The sequence below is a fragment of the Urocampus carinirostris genome, chromosome 11 (genome assembly GCF_059441175.1).
Source record: "Urocampus carinirostris isolate Australia breed hairy pipefish chromosome 11, RoL_Ucar_1.0, whole genome shotgun sequence".
NCBI lineage: Eukaryota > Metazoa > Chordata > Actinopteri > Syngnathiformes > Syngnathidae > Urocampus > Urocampus carinirostris.
In genome coordinates, this window is record NC_142359.1 from 13,508,747 (window position 1) to 13,521,094 (window position 12,348).

Genomic DNA, 12,348 nt, shown 5'->3' on the forward strand with positions numbered 1-12,348 from the left:
TGCCAGCTGTTTGTGTTTCTTCTCTTCTTATTAGGCCCAGTGTTTGGACATGCAGGGTTTACATCAGTGTCCGCAGCCTTTTCTGTACCGTGGCCTGTTTTTTTGACTTACAGTATTTTTATGCCCCGGTCCAACGGCAGTATTATCTCATTCAGTGCTATAATGTATAAATATGTTTTTAGAAGCATCATCTATGAGTGTGATAAAATAAAGATGTTTTTGTTTTATTTTGAAAAAATGGAAGGGTTTTGGCCAGCTCATCAGTAAGAAACTTGCCTTTAAGAATTATATCAGTATTAAAAAAAATAACCTTTAGATGGCAGAAGTGGCGCTGTTCATTTCTTGGTCCACACATCAATGAAGCCCCCTCTTCTTTCAGTTGCTTCCTGTATCCAGCAAATGAGAGTGTCAGTGTGAAGCAGTGTTGTGAGAATAGCAAAGATATGCTGTAAGAACAGACAGTTAACTCTTTTTTTTCTTTCTAAAAATAATGACAAAGAGGGACGAGGTTTCGTGCATGTCCGCTGTCACTGAAAACGTCTAGCAAAGTGTATGCATCGTTCATTCACAAGTTCAGTGTTTTTGCAATAAAATGTTATTTTGCTAGCAAAGTACTCTTGTATTTATGGAAAGCTTCGTATCGATATTAAAGGTATCAAAAATGCAAAATGTTCAATTTTTTTTACTAAACAACAGTGAAAGCTAATAACATGCCTTTTCTTCGAATGAAAAATGAGGGTTGCCGATGTAGCTATGGAACAAAATTTTCTGTAGGCCTTTAAAATGGCAAAAATTGGCTGACACCTTCCCAATTAAGAGAAACATCTGGCATTGAATGAGTAAACATGTTTGTACTTTCTTTAAAATAATAGTAACAATGGTAATAACAACCATTATAACATTTAAAATAATGACAATATGAATACTAAGAATGAGCGTAAATCCACTGGGTTTTCACGTGAAACATTTGGATGTCCTCATAACATCATTTGTTTTCCAAACCCTTTATGCTAACATGAGTCTACGGGGTGCTGGGACCATCCCACGCACGGAGAGACCATTCAGACTTCATATAGGGAGGGGGGTAGGTAGAATCGAACCAAGGACTTCTGAATTTTGAGTCTGACTTGCCAATAGCAACACACTCAGGTCACTATCGTAATGTTTAACGCAAAACGTCACGTCGATCCGCGTGCCAAGTCATTGAAAATAGAAACTCAACAAATGAACCAACCCGCAAAAAGCTCGTTGGTGTTATGTGGTCTCTGTGTCGTGTTCTTGACGCAGGGATCCATGCATTCTCCAACTCCTTTGCCAATCGTTTTTCCATGGTGGCAAGTTTATTTACAATCGTTCCAGCATGACGTAGTGGACCATTCTCCACGCAGGTTGGCTATAAATGCAAACGTTTTGGTTTGATTCTTCCTTCACTGTATCTTCGGCAGACAGGAATCCTTGTTTCCAGTGTGACAGTTTCACCAAATGACAGGCAATTGCACCCGCCTGTTCAAACAAAACTTCACCTCAATGACCCACCTTCAAATTCAGTCGGAAACGTAGCAGTGTCAGTAAAACAACAATAGGCAAAAAAAAGAATGGGACTTGTTTTTCTTTATGTGCCGCCTGGTATCAAACTACCCACGGCCCACTTTCTGTCTGCGTCCCGGTGGTTGCTGACCACTGGTTCATATTATAGCAGGTAACAACTGTCACGGCTCACCTGTTTGCTTGGTTTGGTCATGGGACTTCCTTAATCGTTTCCCTGGCTGAGCGACTCTGTGGTCATTTTCAGCCCACAGCAAGTGGCAAAAGATGCACAAAAACTCTGGACTTTATTAATATTTCCCAAGCATATTAGTCATTTCAATACAATAAACAAGTAATTTCTTGTGACGCACTATATGGAATTGTTGTCGTTCCATGTGGCAGGTTTACCGCTTTCCTGCTGCTCATTCAAAGGCGTTACCTAAATCTGAAAGCGCCGGGTTTAGGTTTCTGCTGCGCCGCTCAAGGTCAAGGCGGCCGAGCATTGTTAGGGTTCGGTTGCCGTGGCGACGTCGATGCCAGACTCTTGGGATGTCTTCTCAAAGAGTCATTTGTGCTGGAAGGGATGACATTTGTCCAGTTTATAATGAACTCTTAATTTTGGGTGCAAAAATGGGACAGACGTTTCTGTGGAAGGGGAAGTTTGGACATCAGTAGAAATAACTATTCTTGATAGCCTGTTTGGGGGACATCAAAAGTCTGGTGGCCCACTGGTCTTATGAAGCACTGTGGGAAACCTTTGTAGTACCGTAAAAAATGAACATTTTAGGAGCAAGTATCCTTTGAAATTCATTTATACGGCTTTACAGACATAAGCATCAATGTGAAGGTTTTCACTCAATCTTTTTAATCAGGTCGTCTTCCTGACATTGTTGCAAAGCAGGAATAAGGAACGTGCGATTTTCCAAGACTTCAAACGACTCATTGAAACAAACGGGCATGGCGCCAAGTTTGAAGCTTGAATGAAGAAATCATTCTCATAAACTGCACTCAAAGAATGAAGCGCTATTTCTACTTCAGTATAACAAAGTGTAATTGGAGTGCGTCATGACTTCCAGGGTTATTCAAATAGTTACTTCCTTACACTGCTGACTCAGAACTGGAAAAAGTGAACTGCTGACATTTTCATATGTGTCGTGTCCAGTTTTCAAAAAGTTGCTGGAATGTTTTCGAAATGTTGCTTGGCAACTTAGTAGCCGTCCACTTTTACGGGTTGAGGGCTTGGCTGGGTTTTCTAGCATTCCTCCCGTCTCTGAGGATCTCCCATGACTCTCCCCCTTTGGATCAGTGCCTGCCGGCAATCCTGCCGCACTCTTGATTTTAATGAAGACACCGACAGTTCTTTTTTCCCTCCTCATTGTATTTTCTGAGCAGCCTAGTATCCTGCTTCCCGGCGGTTTCCATTGAAGTCACAGTTTTGCCGCATTGCGTGTGTGACAAGGCCATGTCTCTAAATGTTTCTATTTCATAATGCAATATGGCCTATAAAATGGTAAATGGACTGCATTTTAACCAGTCACTCAGGTCCACCAAAGCACTTTACAATACACTTCACACTTTACCCATTCACACACACACACTTGCACATCAATAGCAGAGTCAGCTTGGCAAGGCGCCTACCTGCATAATAAAAAGACAACATTGAGCACATAAATTGTCGGTTATACTATTGATGCCGGGGTTTTTTGCCATCTGAAAGAAAATGATACATTTTGTTGGTTAGTAAAACTGGGTTATTAAAACGGCTAATTTTTAAAAGGACCCAATGTTTTGTTTCGATGATTGTTTTTCCAACCTGCGATATCATCTATTGTTTTGTGTTGCAGATTATCACTTATCCTTTAATGACTGTGTGTCCGCGGCACAACCTCAATAAATGCCAACAAAATCAAAAAACATCTGCTTTTGTGGGGTCTCTCACACCCTCTAACAGCCAAATTGGGTACTGCAGCTCCCGACCACTCCAAGCAGCCCAAACCAACCTCCTTTTGGAACCAACACCTTGATTAATGAATTGTTTCCTATGCACACGTTTCAACAAACCACGGCCCATAACGCAGGGCTGTTCGGCTTGTTTTTTTATACAAGAAAATTGTTTTACCAGTTTTGTAAAATTAAGCTTGACATTTTTATTTTATTTTTTCTCTATCAGGTGCACGTCCAACTATGATGGAGGACAAAGGTCACCGCGTCACTGACTACTTTGTGGTAGCTGGCCTAACGGACAAGTCGGCGCCGCTGGAGCACGATCTTTCCGAGGCCAAGTCGAGCGGGCCAAAGGCCCCCATCACGGACCTAGCCATCATCAATAGGTCTGCGGGTGAAGCCGTGCCTGAGGGCTTTACCTGCATCGACAGCACGCCCAGTGGCCAGCCGGCAAACCTCAACCACGGAAGCCTCAAGAGCCCTGAGCTCTTTCTGTGCTACAAGCGGAGTCGAGGAAAGCCGCCGCTCATTGATGTCGGGTACGTGTTTGATGGCTTAACTAGTGTCAAACATAGGCCCTGCAGGCCGGATCAGGCCCGCCCACAGATTGAATTTGGCTCGCGAGACAGCACTGAAAGAATCGCTGGAGAAATATAGTCATAATGGCCTGCAGTTTTAAATATGTCCAGTGGATGTCACCAAAGCCAGGTGCCACTCCCAAGGCAACTGTAGCTGTATTTGCTGACTAATGAAAAATGTGATCTGCATTTATATAGCGCTTTTCAAGTCAATGACTTCCCAAACCGCTTTACAATGTGCTCCACATTTCCCAATAGCGGTCTTGCAGCCATTGCTGCTTATTGGGGGTATTAGGGGTTCAGTGTCTTACCCAAGGACACTTCGACATGTAACACGGACGAGCCGGGATTCGAACTGGGATCCCTTGATCCCAAGACGAGCGCTCTACCTCCTGAGCTACTGCCGCCCCCATTTATCAACCAAAGAACATTTGATCGTATTTGTTCCGTTTTCTTTCCACACTCCAAGCTACACCAAATTATAAAATGCACCATCCAAAATGTCTTTCGTCAAATATTTGTCATACATAAGGTAAACTGAAATTTAAGACTACAGTAAGTTTCCGTGCTGTTGACCAAAACCGTAAAGCGTTGGGTGCAATGGGAATTGAACATGAGTAGTGAAAGAGAGAGCGCCGAAACATAACCCCTAGACCCCTAGTGTTACAGATGACACACAAAATGGCATTAGACCTTATCCTATTATCAACCTATCTTTACTCATGGTGCCACAACACTGATATGTATAGTGCGTTCAACAGTAATGCATACCTATCATTACTCAACGCATATTTATAATTATCTTATGTAATCTTATGCTGTACATAAGGCGGACCAAGTTTTAAGGTGGGCTAACAAACCTCTGGCCTATTTGTAGTTTTTGACTATCTTGACCAAAGAAAAATACAAAAACAAATATGAGAATAGAAAATAGAAACTATGACCTACTCTTCTTGTCGGCTGAAAAATAGTCTGTGTAACATAGTGTACTAATCTGTGAAGCCCTTAGAGACTTATTGTGATTAAGGGCTATACAAATAAAAATGACTTGACTTTACTTGACCTTCAAAAAAACAAAAGCCTTATACAAGCCTAATGAGAAACAAAACGGATACAGTATTTATCTATATTCATTGGAAAATATTAAGAATGTGTCCTGTTTGCCCTTCTTAAGAAAACATATTTCTGCATTATGTAGTTTTTTGAAAAATTAAGCCGCAGGGGAGCGCAAAACAGCTAATGAGGCTCAAGAGCAAGTTTAGCGGGTAGAGATGTCTTCGTTTGTTGGCAGTAAAAGCATCTTTCTCTGCCTTTTTGCCCCAGCCGCTGGTGACTTAGTCAGTCCACAGTAGAGGTCGACAGATTATCAGACAGGAAGATTATCGGCCCCGATATTTGGCAATTTGATGGATATCGGTATTGGCTTTTTTATTAATTTGACCAGACGAATAGATATAGATAAAACTGGGATAGAGGAGCAAAGGGGAGCTTTAAAGCACTCGCTCCTCCCCTCCTCTCTCCCATCCCCTACAAACCCCCCTATCCTCACACCTTCTCATTGGAGAAGAGACAGGGGGCCACTTGAAACGAGCTTTCTAGACTCCACAGTTTACAGACTGGTGTTCTGCCGAGATGTCCTACTGTAGGCTAATCTGACAGCGAAATTTGTTTTCTTTCTTATCAAGTAAAATTAGCAACACTGAAACTCAGAATTATTGCAAACAGAACTTTTGCTGATAACAAATATCGAGTGTTTTTATGCATACATACAATGTGTGATTATAGTTGTCAACAAACACTAGCTACCACAAAAAAACATGCTGGGCTTAAAAGCTACGCCGGAAATTAGTATTTTTAAACGGTAAAAGAGTCAAATAAGACTTATTCAAAATAAAAATTGTAAGTAATGTCTGTAGGAAATTTCAAACAGCCTTGTCCACATGCGCATTGGTAGGACCTCTCCACAAGGTAGGATGTTTCGGCAGAACACCGGAATCAAGCCGCTGTTATAATTGAGATTCTTAAAAGTCTTTCATAGAAAAGCATGTGTGATTAAGAGATAGCGTAAAAAATGTAGTTCATTTGTTTTAGGGAAGCACGTTCAGGCGGAGACTGATATATCAGCTCTTAGAACACAAGTTCGTCAATCAAGCGTGTGTGTTTGTGGTTCAGCAAGAGCATACAAAAACACGCTAAAGTGGAAGGCTGAGTGATTATCTGATAACATGATAACACAACACCTTTCAATTCACCAGCCCCGTTGAAAGTTCCATGCGTTTTTTCTTTTTAAGTTAATTTTATTCATGTTGATTGGATTTCCTTTTTTTTTGCTCTATTGTATAAAAAAACGGAGCTGTTTTTGCGTTTTTATGAACCTTTATACACGTTGCTGCGAAGCCCAATTTTATTTCCTGCACTGTTAGTTGTTCATTTAAGTGAAAGATTAGTCTTGTTGCGTTAAAATTAATTTATTGACTGTAAAATGTTTCAGAGAGCTATTAAAAGTTGTATTTTAAATTTTAACATTTCGTTTTGCATTAATAATAATTTCTGAGGCCAACTTTTAAGCTTGTACAGCAAATGAATATGTTATCAGCCTCCTCTTAATACTGATAATCAGTATTGGCCCTGAAAAACCCATATCGGTCAATCCCTCATCCAGAATACAGGTAAGATCAGGCCTAAAAAAACCCAGCCGGAGCTGATCCTAACCGCGGGTATAAAAGCCCGAAGCAGGCCTAGCCAGACAGATTAACGTGATTTGAGAAACAACCCGAAGCAAGCCTGAGTTTTCATTTTGTATTTTTGAAGAGGATGGGGTGGTTTTGCCTGTCTCCAATAATTCCCCCTGTTTCCCCCGCCGCACGCATGTTTCTCGGTGACCGACAGTGCCGCCAGGCGCCGTAAACGCTGCAGCATCGTATACGGTACATACATTGATCAGTGACTCTACGCATATACGCATTTGCTAGGAGGCGCAAGTGCCAAGCAGCGTGCATGGTGCCTAGAATCTGCAACGTGGATCCCCTCAGAACAAAATAAACATAGGACACATGACGAGTAAAATATTGAAAAGGAAGAGAAAAAAAAGTCAGCGAGAGAGAAGCCCAGCTTGACTGGGCCTGAGTTAATGATTGAAATTCAAGCTGTCTTCGGGCCCAGGCCCAAAATCTTACCTTTAGTGCACAGCGATTTTTTTGACACAAAAGCTTTTAGAGAAACTTGGAAAAAAAAACATTTGTGCACACATAATGTAAGTTTGTTGAGCTGTTTTACGTACGTGTATAACTCGGGTATCAAAAATGTACTTTATCAGGCTCATGGATTTATGGAGGAAACAGATTATTTGAATCTTTGACAGTAATGAAGTGCATCATTTGCTGCAGCCTCACTTACATTAATTGCTCTATACTAAAAGAATATATAAAAGACTAACACTGAATGTAGTTAAAAATAATATCAAGCACTTGTTTTGGAAACCTGATCATTATCAAAAATGTACTAAGATTGAATAAAAATGGGTGAAATTCAATAGGATTCCCTCTTTAACATATCTCTCTAATGCTTTATGCCCTTTTTCCCACCATGTCAGCGTTTTATATGAAGGTAAAGAGCGCCTGATCCAGGGCTGCGAGGTGATCCAGGCCACGCCGTACGGCCGCTGCGCTAACGTCAACAACAGCTCGGCCACTTCGCAGCGCATTTTCGTCACTTTCCGCCGAGCTCCTCCTGTCCTGCCACAGAACTCCCTGGCGGTGACCGACATCTGCGTTATCGTGACCAGCAAGGGCGAGACGCCGCCGCATACCTTCTGCAAGGTGGACAAGAACCTTAACTGCGGCATGGTGGGTTGATCTTGTTGGAAACTTCAAAATGTCGTATTTGTTTTTTGTATTTTTTCGTTTTTGAGTTGCATAATGAACAAATCACTTAAAAAGAAAAGAGGGATGACAGGTTGAAGCCCAAGACCCTTCCCGAAAATAACTTTGGACGCTTGTTCTATCAATACAATAAGACGACTTATGTGGTAGAATTTTAATCTTCTTTTTCTTTACTTTGCGAATAGGTCGATTTTCTTTAGTGATCTGTTGATGTTGCTGGATTGCCTCTTTGATTGTTTTTTTAAATGATTTGTCCATTCTCACCGCGATGCTATTATGTCCGATCAGGTCTTTCTTTCATTCCTTTCTTTTCACACATCTTCCAGCCTCTTCTTTCTGTGATTTTGTTCGGCATTTTATCCACTCGGTAATCCATCTTTTGAGTTTTTTTATTAATTTACCCATTGTTTCACTTATTTCATTCATTGATTCTTTCAATCCTTTCAGGGCCATGTCATCAGCTTTCCTGCTTTGGACATTTTCCATTGTATGTTAATATATATGAACGTTAGAAACAAACACAAATCCAAAGCAATAGCACAAGGAAGTGTAGAACAGAAAATTGAAAATTCTGGAGCATTTGTGAGAAGCTTTCTTTTCTCGTGAGACTCCAGAACAAAATGTTTTTTCTCTTTTATTCTATTCTCTTTCCCTTTATGCTTACATGTCCTAATCATTCAATTGGCTTTAACCCTCCCTTATAGTTCTTGGTATTTTATAAATGCGAATAATGATTAAAATTGCCATTAAAAAATATAATTGTAGTGGATAACTTGGAAAGAAAAGACAATAATTGGCATTATATATTTGAATATAATTTTTCTGTGTATTTTTCTCCTTTAGTGGGGCTCAAATGTGTTTCTTTGTTATAAGAAATCTGTGTCGGCGTCCAATTCCATCACGTACAAAGCTGGTGAGTTGAGGCTTCTTCAAAAATATTTGTCACTGTTCACTTATGCTTCTACTTTGTCATTGAAGCTTCCTTTTCATTCTGCAGGTCTCATTTTCCGCTACCCGGAAGAGGACTATGCATCTTTCCCCTTGTCAGAGTCTGTTCCGCTCTTCTGCTTGCCAATGGGGGCCAAAATCGAATGTTGGGCGCCTAACACTCGAGACCCTCTGCCTGTCTTTTCCACGTTTGTTTTGACCATCGGTTCTGGCGAAAAGGTGAGACCCCCCTGTTTACTTTTTTTTTGACACTCAGAAAATGAGTGTACTCCTGAAAAATGAGGCTTTGCTGCACCATAATCTGAGTGGGTTGTATTTGACTTCATCTTGAAGAATCTCATTTTTTATTAAAACAATTGACGTAACAGGAAGTGCAAAACCCCGGGTGAACAAAATATCTGATTTATTAATGTTTGCATGGTACTCAGGTTTACGGTTCAGCCATTCAGTTCTACGAGCCGTACCCGGTGGACCTTCTGAGTGAGAAACAGAAGATCCACCTTGGTTTGCTAACCCCCGTGGAAAAGAAGACCATCCCCAACCGTCCTTTGAATGCGAATAAATGCATCTGTCTCCTCTCTCGCTGGCCCTTCTTTGAATCCTTCCGCAAATTCCTGATGTTCCTCTACAAGCTGTCTGTTTCGGGCCCTCACCCTATGCCCATTGAGAAGTGAGCCTTCCAGAATAAATCAATAATTTATCACGGTTCGAGATTGGAATGTCGCATGTTCCCTTTTCCCCACAGGCACATTTCCCATTTCATGCACAACGTGTCTTTTCCATCACCGCAAAGGCCTCGGATCTTGGTCCAAGTAAGTCCCTCTTTATACTTGTGTTGAACCAATCTTTTCAAGCAGTTTTGCTGCTTTGACTGATGGCATTATTTTGTTTTTCAGCTTTCTGCACATGACACCTTGATACTCTCCCAGCCTGTTTCTACACCTTTACCCCTTAGGTAGTCCAGAAACTTAATTGAGTTGGTAAAATAAATAAAAGCAATTACTTTGAGATTAGTACATGTTTGGCTCAAAACTTGTCTCAGTCTGCCGAGATTTTCTTTCCCTTGTGGGTTTTCAAATAACTGAATGAAGATTCTGCTTTTCCTTACCTGTCAACTCACTGTTTCCCTCCATCAGCGGTGCTGACTACGGCACCCTCTTGATGAATCTGGGCTCTGAAAACTGTGCCACATTGCTGCACTTTGTCCTGCTGGAAAACAAGATTCTGCTTCACTCGCTCCGGCCGGCGGTCCTCACTGGAGTCGCGGAGGCTGTGGTGGCAGTGAGTCAAATAGCAAAGAAGACGTGTTTTGAAGAAAAAATAAAACCCAAATAGGTTTTTGCTTGGGGGCCCATATATTTTTCTGAGTGGATTACCCTATAAAACATTCTGGATCAATGTAAAAGAGATGTTTTTGCTCTGTTAATGTAAAAACAAAATGTAACATAAAAAAACATACCATGGTTATAGTTTAACCAGAAATCGATTCAGAAATTCGAAACTACTGAAGATGGTTTTCAGACATTAAGGCAAATCTTTAGTCAGAACAAATTGATTTTGTAAGAAAGAATGTAGACACAACTTAATTGGCTTTAAAAAAGGTAATTATGATGCACAGTAATCCCTAGTTTTTCGCTGGGTTGAGTTAAAAAAGACCCAGCGATAGTCAAAACCCGCTAAGTAGAAACCTTTATCTATTGATTTATTTGGTTATTAAATACTCTATTGTACATTGAAAAAAAACAATATACAAGCTCAAGTATTTGTTTAACAGAAAATAGTACTCGACTATGAAAACGTTTTTTTTTTTTTTTCAAATAACATCTGTGCTGTTAAATTATGATTTTAAAAATAATCATGCTGCTTTTTTGCCCAACTGTATTGATTAAGGACATGGTCGACTTTATTTTACATGATTGCACCCATTATATGGACGTTATTGAAAACTGCATTTACCTTCTGTTTGGCGTCCCAAAATGTTGAAAGAGCCATATTGGACCAAAAAATATATTTATGTGTATGTATATATGTATACTTAAGCCTTAAAAGAAAATGTAACGACCGTGTTCTGTGTGCCCTCCTACAGAAGGAAACCATATACTTTTCCATTAAACAATTTGAAAGAGCGGCAGGAAACATCCGGCTCCAGAGCATGTTAGCTGGTCGAAAAGTTCCACTTTGTTGGCGATGGAAAGCATTTTCCTCTGTTTTTTTGCTTTAGTCCGTACAGAGCATTTTGTTTAAATAGCTTTTAGAGAAACTTGAAAACGAAAGAAATGGGGCAGTGCCAAAAACGATGCATTATTAATATCTGCAAAGTAAGGAAACCGCAATACAACGGGATTACTATAGTTGGTATCACATAGAAGATTGACCTAATTGATTCCATTCCCTCTTCAGATGATCTTCCCCTTTCAGTGGCAGTGTCCGTATATCCCACTGTGCCCGCTCTCTCTCGCGGGGGTCCTGAATGCCCCTTGTCCCTTTATTGTGGGGGTGGACTCTCGCTACTTCGACCTTTATGACCCACCGCCAGATGTTGTCTGCGTAGACTTGGACACTAACACCATCTACTTGTTAGTCACAACTCTTTTAGATTCCTTTTCTATTTATCCAACGGGCATACTTATATATCCTGTTCTGGTCGACTCCCAGGTCTGATGAGAAGAAGCACAACAACTGGAAGAACCTCCCAAAGAAGCCCTGCAAGAGTTTGGTCAATTCCTTGAGCAACTTGCACCACCAGCTGGCAACAGGTACAACTAGACCAGTAGTTCTTAACTTGGGTTCAATCGAACCCTAGGGGTTTGGTGAGTCAGTCTCAGGGTTTTGATGGAGCCTCTTCCACATAGTAACATTGACTTATCATGTCTATACTCGATGAAATGCCCCATTTGCCCATCACAGGCTGCATATAATCACGTGACAGTGATTGACCAGTCAGTGCTGTGCAAAATTTAGCGCACTCAGGAGTGATCCAACGTGTGAACTGTGAATGTCATCATAGTTAGTCGTGTAATTACTTCATATTTCAATCCACACTATGTCAAGCAAAAAGAGAAAGTGGTTGGACACATATGTCCAATATACATTTCTAAACTTCCCCATGTTAATAATTGGTGAAATTTCTGTATCTACAGTATGGAACTAAAAGAAAGAATTGCCATTTAGATAAGCTTGCAACGTTTTTCGACTGATATAGCACGGGACTCATATCCAGCATGGGCGAGATGGCCATTCACTTTTGATGTTGAGACAGCAGAAGTCAATGATGAATACCTTGACTAAAATTATTGAAATTCAGTCGAACCAGGTTCTACAGAAACTCTTCAGAATAAGAACGCACTCATCGTTTTGGTGTCAACAAATGGAGAACTTTGTTGTTATTGCCGAAAAAGACCTGCAGTTTTTAAAAAATAATTTCTTGTAACATATCTCTGCGAGCAATCCTTTTCGAGGATGCTGGAAAT

The 12,348-nt window shown here is 40.6% G+C and overlaps 1 protein-coding gene across 2 annotated transcripts in view; it reads left to right on the plus strand.

Moving 5' to 3' along the window:
• Positions 1-12,348, plus strand: part of dennd4c (DENN/MADD domain containing 4C) — a 34,891-nt gene that overhangs the window by 4,856 nt on the left and 17,687 nt on the right. For both annotated transcript variants that reach the window (XM_088347194.1, XM_088347195.1), the window contains exons 2-11: positions 3,698-4,010; positions 7,642-7,894; positions 8,774-8,843; positions 8,928-9,097; positions 9,307-9,548; positions 9,624-9,690; positions 9,775-9,833; positions 10,015-10,159; positions 11,279-11,454; positions 11,534-11,634. In XM_088347194.1, the coding sequence (XP_088203320.1) occupies positions 3,712-4,010; positions 7,642-7,894; positions 8,774-8,843; positions 8,928-9,097; positions 9,307-9,548; positions 9,624-9,690; positions 9,775-9,833; positions 10,015-10,159; positions 11,279-11,454; positions 11,534-11,634 (1,582 nt within the window). In that variant the 5' untranslated portion in view covers positions 3,698-3,711. The remainder of the gene's footprint in view (positions 1-3,697; positions 4,011-7,641; positions 7,895-8,773; positions 8,844-8,927; positions 9,098-9,306; positions 9,549-9,623; positions 9,691-9,774; positions 9,834-10,014; positions 10,160-11,278; positions 11,455-11,533; positions 11,635-12,348) is intronic.